Source organism: Neoarius graeffei, chromosome 3 (assembly GCF_027579695.1).
Source record: "Neoarius graeffei isolate fNeoGra1 chromosome 3, fNeoGra1.pri, whole genome shotgun sequence".
Lineage (NCBI taxonomy): Eukaryota > Metazoa > Chordata > Actinopteri > Siluriformes > Ariidae > Neoarius > Neoarius graeffei.
Genome location: NC_083571.1, coordinates 39,814,642 through 39,836,140, shown reverse-complemented (window position 1 = coordinate 39,836,140; position 21,499 = coordinate 39,814,642). Strand labels below are relative to the sequence as shown.

Sequence of the window (21,499 nt, the reverse complement as noted above, 5' to 3'; positions counted from 1 at the left end):
ATGTGGAGGAGCAGCAGCTCTACTCCAAGCTCCTCCCGAGTGACTGTGCTTTTCACCCTATCTCTAAGGGAGTGCCCAGCCACCCTGCGAAGGAAACTCATTTCGGCCGCTTGTATCCGCGATCTTGTTCTTTCGGTCATTACCCAAAGCTCATGACCATAGGTGAGAGTCGGAACGTAGATTGACCGGTAAATCGAGAGCTTCGCATTTTGGCTCAGCTCCTTCTTCACCACGATGGACCGGTAAAGCGACCGCATCACTGCAGAGGCTGCACCGATCTGCCTGTCGATCTCACACTCCATCCTTCCCTCACTTATGAACAAGATCCCAAGATACTTAAACTCCTCCACTTGAGGCAGGACTTCTCCACCGACCTGGAGAGGGCAAGCCAACCTTTTCCGGTCGAGAACCATGGCCTCGGACTTGGAGGTGCGGATTCTCATCCCAGCCGCTTCACACTCAACTGCAAACTGCCCCAAGCAAACTCCTCCTAGAACTGCCACCTTATTGTGGTGGAGGGGTTTGTGTGCTTGAATGATCCTAGGAGCTATGTTGTCGTGGGCATTATGCCCCTGTTAGGGTTTCCCAAGGCAGACAGGTCCTAGGTGACAGGCCAGACTAAGAGCAGTTCACCAAACTCCTTATGGAAATAAAAAAAACAAGGACCGTGACGTCACCCGGTATGGCGCAGCCGAGGCCCCACCCTGGAGCTAGGCCCGGGGTTGGGACTCGTGTGCGAGCGCCTGGTGGCCGGGCCTTTGCCCACAGGGCCCGGCCGGGCTCAGCCCGAAGCGGTGATGTGGGCCCGAACTCCTGTGGGTTCACCACCCACAGAGGTAGCCGTAGGGGGCTGGTGCAATGTGGATTGGGCGGCAGTCGAAGGCAGGGGCCTCAACAACCTGATCCCCGAACACAGCGGCTAGCTGTTGGGACATGGAATGTCACTTACAGTATACTTGTAAGTAAACTAATCTAATACTTCTTGGGACTAAATTGGCCCAACTTTAGTTTATTAAAAAGTATACTTTAAGTCTAAGAGAAGTAAACTTTGAGTATACAACTAGTATTTTTTTTAATTTTGTACTGCAAGTATACCACAAGTAAACTTTTATATACTAATAGTTTATTAGTTCTATACTTGTTGTCCACTCTTTAGTTTACAAATGCATACTGGTACTTCGTAGTATACTGGAAATATACTATGAGTTTACTTGTTTTATATTTCTTGTCCATTTTTTAGTTTACTAAAGTATACTTTATAGCATCTTGGAAATATACTGTTAGTTACTGGTTATATACTGGTTATATACTTTTTAGTTTTGAAGTATACTGCAATTACCCTTCTAGGTAGACTATTGGTTTTCTAGCCCTAACCCTTACCTCATGCACACTACCAGACAACTTAAGTGTTTTGTATTCTTTTAAGTTCGTTTCTTAAGACACGTATTTTTAAGTATGTTACCTCGCTTGTTGACAGTTTCGGCGAACACTTCCGCCTTCTTCAAAACAGTCACCAGATGTCGAGTGGTGACGTGCCTTATGGATGTTACTCTATGGAGGCGTGAACGTCCCGCCCAATTTGACAGGTAGTCCACGCCTCCTGCTGTCAGGTCGCTGCCCCAGGACTGCGCTCCAGGTGTGTGACAGCGCGTACGCTCCCTCATCCCGGTTCATGGTCCTCTGCGCCCGCTTACGTATCTCCACTGCCTCCAAAATCCAACGCTGGTATCTATTCTCTTCAGCGCGAATGACTCTGGCCTCTTCCCAATTCATAATATGATTTTTTCGTTTGCAGTGGTCTGAAATGGCTGATTTTAAGTTTTCTTGGTGTGCTTTTTCTTTTTCAGATCTTGTGAGTCTTTTTGTTGTTTCTTTTTCACATTCTATTTGGTGTTCTTTCCTGCGAGTGTGGAAGCATCTGCCCGTTTCACCAATATAGACTTTATTGCATGAACGGCAAGGGATTTCATAGATGACGTTGCATTTATTGTCCAGTTGTATTTTATCTTTGGGGTGAACTAGCAGCTGTCGGAGGTTCTTGTGTGGTTTGACCGGGGTGTTGATGTGGTATTTCCTCATGGATCGTTGGATGCGTTCTGTAACTCCTTTTATGTATGGTAATGTGACAAAGCCCCGGTTTGTTTTTTCTTGTTTGTTTGTTTCTTTCCTTTTTTTGTGTCTGTGATTTTCCTTTTCGAATTGCCCACGGTGGATATTGGCAGTTTTTTAATGCCTGTTGGATGTGTTGTTCCTCCTCCTGTCTGTCTTTCTCCTCCGTGATGTTCTGTGTTCGGTCGTATAGTGTTCTGATTACTGACATTTTGTGTGCGATGGGATGTTCAGATGTCCAGAGAAGATATTGGTCGGTATGTGTAGGTTTTCTGTATGTTGTAATTCTGATGTTTCCTTCTTCTGTGTGGTGTATTTTTAGGTCCAGAAATGCTATTGTCTTGTCCGTTTCCTCTTCGTGTGTGAATTTGATGTTGCCTGTCTTGTCTATGGAGTTTAGATGATCCGTGAGTTGTTGTGTGTGGCCTGTTTTGGTTATTTCAAGAATGTCATCAACATATCTTTTCCAGAAGATAGGTTTGCAGTCATCCGGTGCTGTTTCTATGGCTCGGGTTTCCAGATCCTCCATAAAAAAGTTGCATAGAGTGGCAGATACCGGGTCCCCCATTGCAAATCCCTCTTTTTGTCTATAGATTGTACCTCTGTATTGGAAATATGTGGACGTGGAAATGAAATGTAATAGTTTTGTTATGTCCTGTGCTGTAAGTTTTGTACATTTGTAAGTTTTGTCTGGTGACTGTTTTGAAGAAGGCGGAAGTGTTCGCCGAAACTGTCAACAAGCGAGGTAACATACTTAAAAATACGTGTCTTAAGAAACGAACTTAAAAGAATAGTTATAATTATCAGACATAATGAATTTTCACTACATATTAAGTGTTTTGTACCTTAAATTACAATGATGTTATAAAGGTAAGAATTCATAAAATAACAACAGATACTCAGGATTAAGAACATATTCATTTTCTTTAAAAATCAAAATTTAAAGCAACATTGTATTAAATGCCAAAGTATGAAAACATGGCAATGACAACTGAGATTGAGATCCAAGCTCTAAAGAAAAAGAAAGAAAGAAAAAAGTTTAATTATCTCACTCAGGAGAAATAAAAAAAAAAACTTGTATGGAACCACCGACATACCTAAGAGTCAACAATGCTGAAGCACAACTGCAGGGTAAGTACACTTAAACATAAGGCACAAATATTTTAATACTTTATTACACTTTTGTTAAGTATATCTTGATCAAAAGTTTAAGTATAAGCTTAATATACTTAGGCTTTTCTATATACTTTTCAGTATAAGCCAAGTATACTTAAGTATATCTCTGATAAGTAAATAAAAAGTCAACTGAAAGCATACTCTCTTATTTTTAGTTTAAAAGAAGTATACTAGAAGCACACTTGAATAAATTTCTTTTTTGTAAGGGTAAGTATGCAAATTCCTGTAGAAATTCAGAATATGGCCCGAGTGATCTATAAATACTCTCTAACCTAGGGTTAGGTAGCCCTAACCCTAAATGGTGTTAATACTTGACAGTGTTATTGTTAATTACAGAAACTGATGGACTAAGAGAGAGATACTAGTGGAAAACACAAGAAACAGGGTTCAACAGATACTTTGGGGGTAGCTTGTGTTTAAAGGCTCAGACAAACAGTCACTATGTGTGGTGATTGTCATCTTCAGGACAGAGATATGGGACAGACATCTTTATTTGGATTAAGCATCACTGCATGAAGTAGAACACAAAAGTACAGAAAGCCAACAAGGACTTTACTTTTTTGATGAGCCAGCTCTGTGTGTGTGTGTTGTTGTTGTTGACAGAATAAAGAAGAGAAGGAGGAGCTGGGAGAGGTGGGGGAATATAACGTCTACAGCACATTTCAGAGCCATGAGCCAGACTTTGATTACTTGAAGAGCTTAGAGATTGAGGAGAAGATCAATAAGATTCGCTGGCTGCCTCAACAGAATGCTGCCCACTTCCTTCTTTCCACTAATGGTGAACAAAAGACACTGTCAAATCAAACAGAACAGAATTACACTCTCATCCAATCAGGTTGAGCTTTTGGAGATTAGTTTCATGCCTGGAGTCTAGTCACTTTATAATGACAAATGAGGAGTGTATCTAATGTGTGATAACTCTAATGTGTGCAATAAAACATCCACAAAATTAACACCAAATGTCAATCTTTAATGGCTGACAGATAAGACAATAAAGCTGTGGAAGGTGAGTGAGAGGGACAGACGGCCAGAAGGATACAACCTCAAAGATGAAGAAGGACGAATGAAGGACATTTCCACTGTCACGTCATTGCAGGTGTGTTAATGGCTTTATCATATTTATCAGAGATTATTACAACTTGACTTGTTAAGTATATAAATATACTTGGAGTATATTTATGCAGACTCCTGGGATTTTTCTATGTTGTTCTTTAGTCAAATGGACAGGAGTTCACTGTGCCTATTTTGGACAGAGTTCCTGTTTGTTTGAGTCTAATAATAACTAATAAATCTGGTAACTTTTTGCACTGTCTAGCTCCTTATCTTATGTTCCTTCAACTGGTTTTGATTCAAAAAATACTGGCAACAATGAGGATTAACAGGGTGTTTCTGTGGATTATGTTCATCTGGAGTTTTCTGTTTTTCATGTTTCATACTCCAATTAGTCGCTATTGCCCATGAACCTGATTTCCACTGAATGGTGCTCTTCACAGGGGCTAAATCGCTCCCCGCATCTCTTCAGTGATGTAGACTCAGCCCTAGCAGAAGTCTCTGGTGAGGAGTGCTGATTGTGAGGTCCTGTACAATCGAAAGTCTCAAGCAAGTTGGGGAGGGGATTCCCTGCTAAGGCTGTGCAGTGTGTTAGCATGAGCATGTAGCTTATGGGAAATGAATAGTGTGTTGGATTAGTACTAATCCCATGTTTTGGAAAATGAAAATGTTGTCTTGGGTCTCTCTGGGGTGTCACCAATCCATGTGCAAAGTATGGAGTATGTGCATCCAGCTGTGTCAATTTGCATAGGTGAACAGACAGACAGACAGCCTTCCTTTAGTAGTATAGATATTCAGCAGCGGAACTGATTCAACTTCGAGTCCACTCCTCTGAGCCACCATCGACACTACACTCTCACCTGGAAATCCTTTGTCTTTCTCGTTGGAAATACAGGGTGTTTCAAAAAATTTGATATCATTTCACAATCTAATAACTTTGCCAATTCTCGTTCAATTGACCTCAAATTTTAACAGCATGTGTGGAAACAGGTCAAAATTTTATGTTTAATTTTTTTTTTTATCTTTTTACATATAGAAATGCCATTCACTGGAAAAGGCTTTTTGTGTGTTACAGTACACTCGAACACGGTCGAACAAGGCTATGCAGCATGCATTTATGAGAGAATTCTCTAAAAATGCGCCAACTGTAAAGCAGATTTGGACATGGCACAAAAAATTCAAAGAGGAAGGCTGTCTGTGTCTCAGGCGGGGCACATATTGAAAATTTGTGAAATCATTCATGGAATCCACTTGCCTTTGAATTTTTCATTTAACTTTTGAGGAATAAATCTTATACTGCTCAACATTAAGCCTGTTCAGTTTCATTTGCCTAGACTATGTAGTTTCTGGGATATTTACATCTCAAAGAAGATAATTTTTTTTTTTTTAAATGCCCTGTATATCCACTGCGGGTTCCAACAGAACTTTAACTTCAATGACATGAAGACAATCTGTTCCTTTTGGTTGCCACTCCTCTCCCTCTCAGAAAACCTGGACGTACCACTGATCATAGCGTGCTAGCTAACCTAGCCAGGTTGGCTAGTGCTATACCTGGCAAAAACAATCCTGCCTTTGGGTTATTTAACATCCATTCACTCACCAACAAGGGACCTCGACTCTATGGTCTACTCATGGATCGTACAGTAAGTTTGATTTTCTGTGTTTGACTGGCAACAACTGAATGAATATTCGCAGCTTAATCAAACTATTCCTTGTAGGTTTCTTTACATCTGCCAGCCTCATGCTTCTCGTTGGGGCAGTGGTCTTGCAATACTTTACAGCGAGAAGTGGAAAGTCTCTTCTATCACTATGCTTGTGTCTGTTTCGAGTCCATTGCCATGCAGATCAGAGGGGCAATTCCTACTGTACCTGCAACTTTTTATCAACCCCCTAAGCTTAATTATGATTTTTTAAATGAATTTCCTGTTTTTGCAACTTTCTTATGCTCTATGTCTACTAATGTTATACTGCTGGGTGATTTTAATATACAGTGGTGCTTGAAGGTTTGTGAACCCTTTAGAATTTTCTATATTTCTGCATAAATATGACCTAAAACATCATCAGATTTTCACACAAGTCTTAAAAGGCAAGGCAAGGCAAGTTTATTTATATAGCACATTTCATACACAATGGCAGTTCAATGTGCTTTACAGAAGTAAAAACAAAAACAGTAAACAATAGAGAAATAAAATTACATAAAATAATTTTATCTTTATTCTAAAATAATTAATTAAAAGAATTAAAAGAAAATAATAAGAATTAAACAATAGTAGAAATAAAATATTAAAATGCCAAAAAGGAGAAAGAGAAAGAGAAAAAAAAAACTAGCAGAATAAAATAGAATAAAGTTAAAATAAATTTAAAACATGCAGAGAAAAAGATTATAAAAAATGTAAAATATTAATTATTTAACAGAAAGCATCTGAAAACAGCTTGGTCTTTAACCTAGACTTGAAGCTGCCAACAGCAGGAGCATTTTTAATGTCCTCTGGCAGTTGGTTCCATAGCTGTACTGCATAGTAGCTAAAAGCTGCTTCACCACACTTTGTTTTAACAACTGGTTTTAATAGTAAATTTTTCTGTTGCGATCTGGTAGATCTGATTGGGTTAGGCCGCTGCAACATATCAGAGAGGTAATTGGGCCCTGTACCATTTAGAGATTTGTACACCAGCAGCAATGCTTTAAAGTCAATTCTGTAGCTTACTGGAAGCCAGTGAAGGGACCTTAGAATTGGAGTAATGTGCTCTGTTCTTTTTGTTCGTGTGAGAACCCTAGCCGCTGCATTTTGAACCAGCTGAAGTCGTTTGATGGTCTTTTTTGGCAGGCCTGTGAAAAGGCCATTGCAGTAATCAACCCTACTAGAGATGAAGGCATGTATTAGTTTTTCCAGATCATGTTTTGACATAAGTCCTCTTAGTTTGGAAATGTTTTTTAGGTGATAAAATGCCGTTTTAGTGATTGCTTTCATGTGACTGTCAAAGTTTAGCTCGCTGTCAATGAAAACACCAAGATTTTTAACCATTTCTTTAGTTTTAATCCCTTTTGTGTCAAGAATAGTGGTAATCCTGAGTCTTTCATCTTTTTTTCCAAATAGAATTATTTCTGTTTTATCTGTGTTCAGCTGAAGAAAATTTTGTGACATCCAGCTATTGATTTGATCGATACACTGGTAGAGACGTTCAAGGGGGGCATAATCATTTGGTGATAAAAGTAGATAAAGAAAACCCAGTTAAACAAATGAGGCAAAAATATTTTACTTGGTCCTTTATTTATTAAGAACATGATCCAATATTACATATCTGTGAGTGGCAAAAGTATGTGAACCTTTGCTTTCAGTATCTGGTGTGACCCCCTTGTGCAGCAATAACTGCAACTAAACGTTTCCGGTAACTGTTGATCAGTCCTGCACACCGGCTTGGAGAAATTTTAGCCCATTCCTCCATACAGAACAGCTTCAACTCTGGGATGCTGGTGGATTTCCTCACATGAACTGCTTGCATCAGGTCCTTCCACAACATTTCGATTGGATTAAGGTCAGGACTTTGACTTGGCCATTGCAAAACATTAACTTTCTTCTTCTTTCACCATTCTTTGGAAGAACGACTTGCGTACTTAGGGTCGTTGTCTTGCTGCATGACCCACCTTATCCTGACATTCAGTTCATGGACAGATGCCCTGACATTTTCCTTTAGAATTTGCTGGTATAATTCAGAATTCATTGTTCATTCAATGATGGCAACCCATCCTGACCCAGATGCAGCAAAACAGGCCCAAACCATTATACTACTACCACCATGTTTCACAGATGGGATAAGGTTCTTATGCTGGAATGCAGTGTTTTCCTTTCTCAAAACATAACGCTTCTCATTTAAACCAAAAACTTCTGTTTTGGTTTCATTCGTCCACAAAACATTTTTCCAATAGCCTTCTGGCTTGTCCACATGATCTTTAGCAAACTGCAGATGAGCAGCAATGTTCTTTTTGGAGAGCAGTGGCTTTCTCCTTGCAACCCTGCCATGCACACCATTGTTGTTCAGTGTTCTCCTAATGGTGGACTCATGAACATTAGCCAATGTGAGAGAGGCCTTCAGTTGCTTAGAAGTTACCCTGGGGTCCTTTGTGACCTCGCCGACTATTACACGCCTTGCTCTTGGAGTGATCTTTGTTGGTCGACCACCCCTGGGGAGGGTAACAATGGTCTTGAATTTCCTCCATTTGTACACAATCTGTCTGACTGTGGATTGGTGGAGTCCAAACTCTTTAGAGATGGTTTTGTAACCTTTTCCAGCCTGATGAGCATCAACAACGCTTTTTCTGAGGTCCTCAGGAATCTCCTTTGTTCATGCCATGATACACTTCCACAAACATGTGTTGTGAAGATTAGACTTTGATAGATCCCTGTTCTTTAAATAAAACAGGGTGCCCACTCACACCTGATTGTCATCCCATTGATTGAAAACACTTGACTCTAATTTCACCTTCAAATTAACTTCTAATCCTAGAGGTTCACATACTTTTGCCACTCACAGATATGTAATATTGGATCATTTCCCTCAATAAATAAATGACCAAGTATCTTTTGTCTCATTTATTTAACTGGGTTCTCTTTGTCTACTTTTAAGACTTGTGTGAAAATCTGATGTTTTATGTCATATTTATGCATAAATATAGAAAATTCTAAAGGGTTCACAAACTTTCAAGCACCACTGTATTCATGGATGATGTCAATAACACTCTTACGAGAGATTTTACATCATGCCTTGACATTATTGGTTGGCAGTAATTCATAGATTTTCCAACTGACTCCAAAGGTCTTACTCTGGATCTTCTCTGCTGCTCTGGTGTTATCCCTTTTAACTGTTTGTCATCACTCACACTCACTCACTATCTGTTTTCAGTCAGTTGACACATCAGATGTGTGTATGACTAACAGTCTTCAGCAGAGCTCTCCATTCAGCACAGTCTTGAGTTGTCTCTAACAGATGATATCATCCATCCATTGTCCTTCCCAGGAGGAGCAAGGTTCCTTTTGGTACTTTTGGCAAAGTAACTTGACAAGGTTTTGTTGAGAAGAAAGACAAGTCCCTCAGTCCTTGCATTGACTATCGGGGACTCAGTGCTACTATTGTTAAGAACCACTATCCCTTACCACTCATGTCCATTGCCTTCAAGTTACTTCAGGGGGCTCAGTTTTTTACCAAGTTAGACCTCCACAATGCCTACCACCTGGTGTGAATAAGAGAAGGAAATGAGTGAAAGACTGCATTTAACACTCCTACTGGCCACTATGAATACCTAGTTATTCCGTTTGGACTTACTAATGCCCCCTCTGTCTTCCAAGCCCTGACCAATGATGTCTTATGAAACTTTATTAACCAGTTTGCCTTTGTTTATCGCAATGATATTCTCATCTTCTCCCCCACCGTGGAGATCCATTGGTTCCATGTCAGACAGGTCCTGCAACAACTCCTAGAGAACCATCTCTTCACCTAAGCTGAGAAGTGTGGATTCCACAAGCGCACTGTGTCCTTCAGGTTTTGTGATTTCCCCTGGGATTGTCCAAATGGACCCCAACAAGGTCAAGGCGGTCTCTGAGTGGCCTGTTCTTTCTTCCCACAAAGAATTGTAGTGCTTTTTGAGGTTTGCCAACTTTTATTGGAGGTTTATCAGGAACCTCCCCTGACTGAACTCACATCTTCCAAGCACACCTTCTTGTGGATCAACCATGCTGAGAATGCCTTATCTTCTCTGAAGAGCAGATTCTCCATGGTGCCAGTTCTCATCATCCCTGACCCTGCCTTTCAGTTCATCTTCAAAATAGATGCCTCAGACATGGGCATTGGGGCTGTCCTGTCCCAGAGGTTAGCCAAGGATAAGAAGGTGCACCCATGTGCATTCTTTTCTCATTGCATGACTCCAGCTGAACGCAACTATGGCATTGGGGATCAAGAACTGCTAGCTATCAAGCTGACCCTGGAAGAGTGGAGTCATTGCTTGGAATGGACTGAGATTCCATTCATCATACGGACAGACCATAAGAATCTTGAGTACAAGTCTGTCAAGTGCCTTAATGCACATCAAGCCAGATGGTCATTGTTTTTCTCCCACTTTAACTTTGTGCTCTCTTTAAGACCAGGCTCTAAGAATGTCAAGCCAAATGCTCTCTCCAGGCAGTTTTCTCTGGACTCTCAGCAAGGCACTGCCGAGCCCATCCTGCCTGTCCATTGTCTCATGGCTGCTGCCCAGCTCAGCATAGAACCTGCTGTCCAAAATGCCCTACCCAGTGATCCGGGACAAGGTAATGGCCCACCCAACTGTCTTTATGTGCTTCCTTGTGTGTGCTCCCAGGTGCTTCAAGGGGGCATAGCTCCCTCCTAGCCTGTCACCCTGAGGCAGCCCAGATCCTCGCTGTCCTCGGACAATGCCTCTGGTAGCCTACAATGTGGTGGGACATTAGGACCTTTGTAGCAACCTGTCACATCTGTTCCAGAAACAAAACAAGCAACAAACCTGCTGCTGGATTATTAAGACCCTTACTTATACCTTGTTCTCCTTGGTCCCACAGTGTGGTGGATTTTGTCACCAGCCTCCCCAGGTCCAAGGGTAACACCTACCTCATGACGATTGTTGATCGCTTCTCTAAGGCTGCTCACTTCATTCCCCTCCCCAGGCTGCCTTCAGTTAAGGAGATGGCAGAACTGTTTTCTGACCATGTGTTCTGGATTCATGGTCTGCCTTATGGATATTGTGTCTGACAGAGGCCTTCAGTTCTCTGCTTACTTCTGGAAGGAAATCTGCAAGCTCATTGGGGCCACTCCCAGCCTCTCCTCAGGTTACCACCCCCAGACTAATGGGCAGACAGAGCATACCAATCAGAAGTTAGAGGTCACCCTACAATGCCTAATGTCCGGTGATTCTTCCTCCTGGAGCCAGGCAGTTCTTTCGATTGAATATGCCCACAACCAGGGGCACCACCAGAAATTTTGGGCCCCATGAAAGATTAGAATTTTGGGCCCCCCAACTTTCAACAAAAGTAGCAATCCTAAAGCATTTATGGGTTGTATTGCTGCTTACCTCCTTCTCCAAAGGGGGGTTCAGTGGTTTGGTAGGGCGGAGGTCCTCCTGAGGCTGAATCTGTGCATATTTAGGGCACCCCATTAGTTATGAAACTGGTTATTAGCACTAGTTATTAGCACCAGCATAACATAATATTTCATCTTGTTTATCACACAAGTCAGTTCAGTTATTAAAATGGAAAAAATGTCACTGTACAAACTGTAAAAGTGTTCTCTTGATAGGCTAATCCAACCACGTTCATACTGTTCATTTACCATTCGCTAATATTTTGAACACACATGTGAGCGATAGCTACCTTTCTTTGGGAAAAACTGAGTGACCAGTTGCCTGCCTCTCCGGTCCCTCTCAGCTTTCAACTGCCTTTCTTTACGTTTTTGACAGCCACTCTTCATATTTAGTGATCATAGACTGTACGCACTCCACTGCTGGCTGGCTGGCTGCTGCACCGCGACACAGCAGTACACAGTAGCGTTGCACTGATCAGCACACAGATTTAACGCATCGCGCTTCTACCAGAACTGGACCGTACCATTTCGCAAAAGGGGGAGGGTTAAATGACAATATGTTGAAGAACTCAAGAAATAGACAACCTTGTTCAATTAGCTCATTTTACCAGATGGAATATTGCATTGTTGTTATTTCAAAAGTCTTATTAAAATCATTAAAAGCATATTATCAGCCCTTTAAAGGGCCCCATGGCAGTGCTGGGCCCCTAGAATTGTTCTAACCTTTCCCCCCCTGGCGGCGCCCATGCCCACAACAACCTTCCCTCATCATCCAATGGGTTGTCCCCCTTCCAGTGTTGCCTCGGCTACCAGCCCCCTCTTTTCCATGAACAGGAGGAGGAGGCGGCATCTGTCCCTTTGGGCCAAGCCTTCATCCAATGCTGTCACAGAGTTTGGGCACATGCCAGACATCACCTCTTATGCTCTAATTATGCATACAAAAGGATGGCAAATTGACATCACAAGTGGGCTCCTGTTTACCACCTAGGACAAAGGTTCATGTTGTCCATGGCCAATCTCCCTCTCAAGGTTCCTTCCCATAAGCTGGCCCCCAGGTTTGTTGGTCCCTTTCCTATTTCTAAGGTAATTAACCCCACAGCTGTGAGATTGTCATTGCCCAAGTCTATGTGGCATCTCCACCCATATTTTCATGTCTCCCAACGAAGACCCCTAGTCTCTAGCCCCTTCTCTCCCTCCTTTCAAAGCTCTCCCTCTCCCAGGATCATCAACAGAGGTGAGGACTACACAGTCAGGAAACTACTAAAGGCCCATCGACGAGGTTGGGGGGGGTACAGTATCTGGTCGACTGGGAGGGTTACGGCCCAGAGGAGAGGTGTTGGGTGCCAGCACGTTTCATCCTCAACCCTGCACTCATCATGGATTTTTACCACAAGAACCTGGGAGTTCTGTTTGGGACACCCAGAGGCATCCATAAAGGGGGGTTTACTGTCAGGATCCAGCCCGGAACTTTCAAATCCTGACCTGCACCTTTGTGCTCCTCTCCCTGTTTTCTCCATTCTCCCCATGCTGCATTAGCATACATGCTACACATTTGCAGTTAGCCACTCTATATAAACACTATGAGGAGTATTACACAATGTGGATAAATGCTCGCCGTTATGTTTAGTCAAGTTCACGGTCTAGTTTGTTTTTTTCCTTCTGCTGTCCTTCCCTGGTTTCCTGACTTGGATTACATTTTTGGATTATGATTTTTGCCTGCTGTATTTTGGAATTTTTTAACTGGGACTTTGACTCAGGACTCTGTTTTTTTCTGGGGTTGTTTTTTGTTGGCTTTTCTCAGATTTCTCCTGGGATTATTGTAACTGTTATACTGTGCCCACTCTGCTGCCCTTGGAACTCATCTCATCTCATCATCTCTAGCCGCTTTATCCTTCTACAGGGTCGCAGGCAAGCTGGAGCCTATCCCAGCTGACTACGGGCGAAAGGCGGGGTACACCCTGGACAAGTCGCCAGGTCATCACAGGGCTGACACATAGACACAGACAACCATTCACACTCACATTCACACCTACGGTCAATTTAGAGTCACCAGTTAACCTAACCTGCATGTCTTTGGACTGTGGGGGAAACCGGAGCACCCGGAGGAAACCCACGCGGACACGGGGAGAACATGCAAACTCCGCACAGAAAGGCCCTCGCCGGCCACGGGGCTCGAACCCAGGACCTTCTTGCTGTGAGGCGACAGCGCTAACCACTACACCACCGTGCCGCCCTTGGAACTGGCCAGGATATTTCAGACTGTGTTGCTGTACCTGTTTCTTGCCAGTTCACCTCAAATTCCCATTCATCAGGTATGCCTCAGTTCTTATCTGAATTTTGGTAGCTGCTAATTTGGTCTAATCAGCACCTGTGGCCTCTGGGCCATGGCACTCTCTGACTTACTTCACATCTGTACACCTTCTCATACTCTGAGATCTTCTTCCATCAATCTCGCTATACCTCCAGCTTGTTTGAAAACCATGGGGTTTAGAGCTTTCAGTCGTGCCGCCCCTCACCTCTGGAACTGTCTCCCTCATGAAATTTGTAATATTGAAACTCTTCTACCCTTCAAAACCCGCCTTAAGACACACCTTTTCAAACTTGCCTATTCTATCTAACTTCAGTGCTAATAACGTTTGCAATTTTATTTTTGCATTTTAGCCTTTGTATGTTGATTTTTATTGTGTATGGTAAGGTGTCCTTGAGTGCCTTGAAAGGCTCCTATAAATAAAATGCATTATTATTATTATTATTATTATTATTTGAGTAAAAAGTCTCAGTGATGACCTAAACCCAGACATATTATATTCTATGAAAGCTGCATACAACCAGTACCCAAGTTTCATAGACTGATCCGTACTCTGGCAATGTCTCTAGGTCTGTGTGACCCTTCTCAGAACTCATGATATACCAGTAGCTAACAAGGCAGGGTTTTTTTTTTTAATAAGATGGATCTTCGTCTTGAGATCCAGTCATTCAATCCATTTCCTCAGATTTTTTTGAGACAGTACATAAGGCTCCAACAATGACTGGGATAATTTTAACCTTTTTCATAGGCCATATTCTTAATATTTCCTGCTTCAGCTCATCATAGTTGTCAATCTTCTCTTGCTCTTTCTTGCCCACCCTCTTATCTCCTGGGATAGCTATGTCAATAATCTGGCAAGTCTCTTCTTTTTTGTTTGCAACTACTATATCAGGTCTACGATGTTCAATCACTTGTCACACTGTATATTGAAGTCCCAAAGTAACTTGACACTCTCTGTCTCCACAACTCCATCTGCCTTGTGTTCATACCACTTTTCACATCTATCCACATGATAAAGCCCACATAGTTCCCAGTGAATAGTTTTCGCCACATTATCATGTCTTCTTTTGTATTCATGCTGCGTCAACTTACTGCATTCTCTCACTACATTCCACACTGGTTCACCCCTCTCATTACACATTCTGCAATTAGGAGTCACTGATGTTTTATCCACGTGGAACTTAACGTAGTTGGTTCATAAAGCCTGTTCTTGGGCAGCACAGATCTGAGCTTCAGTTTCTGGTTTCAATCCGGCATATTTTAACTACACCCACATTGCCTTCACATCAGCGTCTTCCACCAAGTCTCTCAAAAATTGCCCATGCAGCTTTCTCCATCCAATCTTTTATGCATGCTTCTACATTAATTTTCTTTAATACTTCTTTTTCAAAGCAAGACTCAGTTTCAAGGACGTCAGCTTCTCTCACTACCTGTAACAGAGGTTCAGTGACATTCTTCAACTAGTACCCCAAATTATTTTCTTCTGCTCCAGTACACCTTTCGCAACCTATCAATCCTCTCCCACCTTTCTCTCGAGGCAAATACAATCTATTAACATTGCTGTTAGGATTTAGCGTTCCATGCATAGTCAGCAATTTTCTGATCTTTTCTGCCTAACTCTACCAACTCATCTTTGTTCCATTTTATCACTCCTGCTTCATATCGTAAAAGTGATATAGCCCAAGTGTTAACTGCCATGAACTTGTTTTTCCATTCAGTTTTGATCTTAAGACTAATCAAACCCATTGCTTATACTCCTTTATAAACATTTCTTTCATCGCTCACTCGCTCTTTAATCTTCTCATTCCAAAATCCCAAATACTTATATCCTTCCTCTTCTATCTGTCTTATTTCCTCTCCATTATTATTATAGAGTAAAAGTACAAAATCATGCATAATATGTTTCTGGGCTTCTGTGAGTCACCTGTAACAGTAACCCACACTCTGTGCTGCGTGTTTGGAGTTAATGACATGCTCATGGCTGTGACATTGTCGATAGTAAACATGTTTATGTTGCATTACTTAGGCATTATAATTCTACTTTTCTGCTTATTGTCAATGCTAACACTGCTTCTACACATTCTGTAATCAATTCCTCTGGTCCTGAAGGTCCCAGTACTGAAGCCCACTGATTTGATGGTAGAGGTGCGCCCAAGGCGGATCTTTGCAAATGGCCACACCTACCACATCAATTCCATATCAGTGAACAGTGATGGAGAAACGTACCTGTCAGCTGATGACCTCAGAATCAACATGTGGCACCTGGACATCACTGATCGCAGCTTTAGTATCCTTTGTGTGTGTGTGTGTGTGTGTGTGTGTGTGTGTGTGTGTGTGTGTGTGTAAAAATAGCACTGTAATTCAATTAGTTTAACATTTAGTGTACTGAGGGGCGGCACGGTGGTGTAGTGGTTAGCACTGTCGCCTCACAGCAAGAAGGTCTGGGTTCGAGCCCCGTGGCCGGCGAGGGCCTTTCTGTGCGGAGTTTGCATGTTCTCCCCGTGTCCGCGTGGGTTTCCTCCGGGTGCTCCGGTTTCCCCCACAGTCCAAAGACATTCAGGTTAGGTTAACTGGTGACTCTAAATTGACCGTAGGTGTGAATGTGAGTGTGAATGGTTGTGTGTCTATGTGTCAGCCCTGTGATGACCTGGCGACTTGTCCAGGGTGTACCCCGCCTTTCGCCCGTAGTCAGCTGGGATAGGCTCCAGCCTGCCTGCGACCCTGTAGAACAGGATAAAGCGGCTAGAGATAATGAGATGAGATGAGCTTTATGTTCAGCTGTATTAACTACATTAACTAAGTATTAGCCTGCTTTCCTGATGTATGGTCTTTTACTCTATGATGAGACATTGTGGATATTAAACCAGTGAACATGGAGGATCTGACAGAAGTGATCACAGCAGCCGAGTTCCACCCGCAACACTGTCACCTGTTCATCTACAGCAGTAGTAAAGGAACAATCCGCCTGTGTGACATGAGGACATCTGCCCTGTGTGATACACATGCCAAGAGTGAACACACACACACACACACACACACACAACACCTCAGATAAGAGCACACAACTGAGTAACAGACACTGAAAGCTCGAAACAGCCAATCAGAATGGAGCTCTGAGTGTAAACATGCATATATAGCACTCACAGCATTTTTCATTCCAGCCATGAAGTATCTTATCACATGATGAAAATGTAGCAGTGTATTATGGGTAGGCTGACAGGCCAAAACATTAGGCGCCAGAATTGCAGAGTGTTAATATTTTCACTCAAACTCTGTGTTCAGGAAAAATTATTGACACAATAATGTTTTGTGTTTAATGTGGCAGAATAAGAAACCACATTTACATTTAAAAATATACAGTGGTGCTTGAAAGTTTGTGAACCCTTTAGAATTTTCTATATTTCTGCATAAATATGACCTAAACCATCAGATTTTCACACAAGTCCTACGTAAAAGTAGATAAAGAGAACCCAGTTAAACAAATGAGACAAAATATTATACTCGGTCATTTATTTATTGAGGAAAATGATCCAATATTACATATCTGTGAGTGGAAAAATTATGTGAACCTCTAGGATTAGCAGTTAATTTGAAGGTGAAATTAGAGTCAGGTGTTTTCAATCAATGGGATGACAATCAGGTGTGAGTGGGCACCCTGTTTTATTTAAAGAACAGGGATCTATTCACAACACATGTTTGTGGAAGTGTATCATGGCACGAACAAAGGAGATTTCTCTGGACCTCAGAAAAAGTGTTGTTGATGCTCATCAGGCTGGAAAAGGTTACAAAACCATCTCTAAAGAGTTTGGACTCCACCAATCCACAGTCAGACAGACTGTGTACAAATGGAGGAAATTCAAGACCATTGTTACCCTCCCCAGGAGTGGTTGACCAACAAAGATCACTGCAAGAGCAAGGCGTGTAATAGTCGGCGAGGTCACACAGGACCCCAGGGTAACTTCTAAGCAACTGAAGGCCTCTCTCACATTGGCTAATGTTAATGTTCATGAGTCCACCATCAGGAGAACACTGAACAACAGTGGTGTGCATAGCAGGATTGCAAGGAGAAAGCCACTGCTCTCCAAAAAGAACATTGCTGCTCATCTGCGGTTTGCTAAAGATCACGCGGACAAGCCAGAAAGCTTTTGGAAAAATGTTTTGTAGACAGATGAGACCAAAATAGAACTTTTTGGTTTAAATGAAAAGCGTTATGTTTGGAGAAAGGAAAACACTGCATTCCAGCATAAGAACCGTATCCCATCTGTGAAACATGGTGGTGGTAGTATCATGGCTTGGGCCTGTTTTGCTGCATCTGGGCCAGGGCGGCTTGCCATCACTGATGGAACAATGAATTCTGAATTATACCAGCGAATGCTAAAGGAAAATGTCAGGTCATCTGTCCATGAACTGAATCTCAAGAGAAGGTGGGTCATGCAGCAAGACAATGGCCCTAAGCACACAAGTTGTTCTACCAAAGAATGGTTAAAGAAGAATAAAGTTAATGTTTTGGAATGGCCAAGTCAAAGTCCTGACCTTAATCCAATCGAAATGTTGTGGAAGGACCTGAAGCAAGCAGTTCATGTGAGGAAACCCACCAACATCCCAGAGTTGAAGCTGTTCTGTACGGAGGAATGGGCTAAAGTTCCTCCAAGCTGGTGTGCAGGACTGATCAACAGTTACCGGAAACGTTTAGTTGCAGTTATTGCTGCACAAGGGGCTCACACCAGATACTGAAAGCAAAGGTTCACATACTTTTGCCACTCACAGATATGCAATATTGGATCATTTTCCTCCATAAATAAATGACCAAGTATAATATTTTTGTCTCATTTATTTAACTGGGTTCTCTTTATCTACTTTTAGGACTTGTGTGAAAATCTGATGATGTTTTAGGTCATATTTATGCAGAAATATAGAAAATTCTAAAGGGTTCACAAACTTTCAAGCACCACTGTATATCTACAGGAGTAGAGATCTGCAGGATGAGAGGATATCATTTGAGTTTTGGGGTTTGACTGAATTTATATTTCTCTGTCCAGCTTTTGAAGAGCCTGAAGATCCAGGGAACCGCTCGTTCTTCTCTGAGATAATTTCCTCTGTCTCTGATGTGAAGTTCAGCCACAGTGGACGTTATCTGCTAACACGAGACTACCTCACCGTGAAGGTGTGGGACCTAAACATGGAGAAAGGACCAGTAGAGACATACCAGGTGAGATAGTGTGCTCACTACACACTCCAGCTGATAGACTCCTCACAGTAGTTTAGACAGTGTCCCCACCAAATTCATACCAGGTGAGACACTATCTTCACTAAACACACACCAGGTGATAGATACAGTGTCCTCAGTGAATTGCATTACACTGATTATATTATCTGGTATTATAATGCCAGACACAGCTGTGAACTTATTAGTGTGTGTGTGTGTGTGTGTGTGTGTGTGTGTGTGTGTGTGTGTGTGTGTGTACAGGTTCATGAGTACCTGCGCAGTAAACTCTGCTCACTCTATGAGAATGACTGCATCTTTGACAAGTTCGAGTGTGTGTGGAACAGCACAGACAGGTAACGTTTCCAGAGTAAACACTGTTCTAACATTTGGACTGAAGTCTATGAATATAGGCCAGAATCTGTCACTGAATTTGGTCTGAAGTTGAATTTTGTTTGATGTCTGTCTCTCTCTGTTTGTCTGTCTCTCTGTCTCTCAGTGTGATCATGACCGGAGCATATAACAGTTTTTTCCGTATGTTTGACCGGGACTCAGGGCGGGGCGTGACACTTGAGGCTTGGCGTGAAAGCAGTAAACCTCGTGCAGTGCTGCGGACACGGCGTGTGTACACCGGGGGGCGTCGTCGCCGTGGAGACGTAGGAGTGGACAGCCTGGACTTCCGCAAAAAGATCCTGCACATGGCATGGCACCCCACTGAGAATATTATTGCCATCGCTGCCTCCAACAACCTTTACATCTTCCAGGACAGAGTAACCCCAGAGAAGCAGTGATGCACACAAACACACACAAAACACATGGTTCTCTTGGTGTGTGCATGTAGAGGCCACGGGCTGGAGGTGACAACTACACACAGTGAAACCTACATACACCGCTTTTGCTGGACAGATGAGGAACTACATGTTTCTGCTGCATGACTGTCTGTCAGCCAATCACAGAGGCACAGAGAAAAAGAGAGGAGGGGAGGGGAAGGAGGATAAACTTTATGTGCTGAGGTGGCATTTACAGTGGGTGGGGCATGCAGACTTGTGGGCTGCAGGTCAGACTCACTGTTCATCATCACACGAAAGATGTTACCTGGTTGTCATGGTTACAGCAGTTGTCTAAAAAGTCTTCCTATAATGTTCTGCTCATCTCACACACACACACACACACACAAACAAATCTACTTCCTGTAAGAGGTGATTTGTCAAGACCTCGATTAGCACTAATCATTTAATTAACCTTGTTTAATATAAACTCTATACCAACATTAACACTACACCACCACTACTGACACCACACCTACATTAACACTACACTAACTTTAACACACCACCACCATCAGCACTTCACTAACCTCAACACTACATTACACTAATGTTACACTAACTAATACTACACCAACACTACTACTAACATTACCCCTCACATCAACTGAATTCATACTAACACTACACTAACCTTAACACTAACACGACACCAACACTAACATTACTAATGGTAACATTACACCAACACTACACCATCAATGACACCAACTCAACACCCAAAGTAACACTAGAAAACCACTAGTACTACATCAGCATTAACACTACATCACACCAACACTAACCTCACACTAACACTACACTAACACCACTATTATACAATCACTTTCACCAACAAAACTAACACTATACTAACTTTAACGCTACTACTGACACCACACCTACATTAACACTACACTAACTTTAACACACCACCACCATCAGCGCTTCACTAACCTCAACACTACATCAACACAAATTATTACTATAACATTAAGACTTCGTCAACACTAACTACACCACCACACCAACACTTATATTAACACTACACCTCGCACTAACTTCATACTCACACTAACCTCACTTCACTACCTCAACACTACACGAACCTTACACTAATGTTACACTAACTAATACTACACCAACATTACTCCTAACATTACCCCTCACATCAACTGAATTCATACTAACACTACACTAACCTTAACACTTACACTAACATTACTAATGGTAACATTATACCAACACTACACCATCAATAACACCAACACAGCACCCAAAGTAACACTAGAAACCCACTAGTACTACATCAGCATTAACACTACATCACACCAACACTAACCTCACACTAACACTACACTAACACCACTATTATACAATCACTTTCACCAACAAAACTAACACTATACTAACTTTAACACTACTACTGACACCACACCTACATTAACATCAGCAAACACTACACCATTACACCAACACTAAGCTCATACTAATACTAAAACTACACAAACACTGCACTATCAAGTAATTAACACTTAGCTGAGCTTTATAGCTTTTAATAACCAACTGCATAAAACACATCTTTATTCTCTCTCTCACATACACACACACGCATGTTTATCCTGTTTCTCATTTGTATATAAAATAATCACAGAACCATATTCTAATGAACTATTAAAGAAATAAATATTTAAAATATAAATGTAAATAAATATAAACAATAATGAAGTGATTTATGATTGTTCTAGATCAGTGGTGCTGTTT

The 21,499-nt window shown here is 41.9% G+C and overlaps 1 protein-coding gene across 3 annotated transcripts in view; it reads left to right on the top strand.

Annotated features, from left to right (window-relative positions):
* The window catches only part of ppp2r2ca (protein phosphatase 2, regulatory subunit B, gamma a), a 32,096-nt gene extending 10,715 nt beyond the window's left edge, over positions 1-21,381 (top strand). Inside the window, exons 1-9 of one of the 3 annotated variants that reach the window (XM_060915912.1) lie at positions 2,001-2,854; positions 3,166-3,240; positions 3,889-4,063; positions 4,269-4,381; positions 15,836-16,013; positions 16,573-16,674; positions 18,766-18,935; positions 19,194-19,285; positions 19,429-21,381. In XM_060915912.1, coding sequence (XP_060771895.1) covers positions 3,220-3,240; positions 3,889-4,063; positions 4,269-4,381; positions 15,836-16,013; positions 16,573-16,674; positions 18,766-18,935; positions 19,194-19,285; positions 19,429-19,720 — 1,143 coding nt within the window. In that variant the 5' untranslated portion in view covers positions 2,001-2,854; positions 3,166-3,219 and the 3' untranslated portion in view covers positions 19,721-21,381. Of the gene's footprint in view, positions 1-2,000; positions 2,855-3,165; positions 3,241-3,888; positions 4,064-4,268; positions 4,382-15,835; positions 16,014-16,572; positions 16,738-18,765; positions 18,936-19,193; positions 19,286-19,428 lie in introns of those variants that run through there. The other 2 variants (XM_060915911.1, XM_060915913.1) reach the window with 2 other exon arrangements.
* The last annotated feature ends 118 nt before the right edge of the window (positions 21,382-21,499 follow it).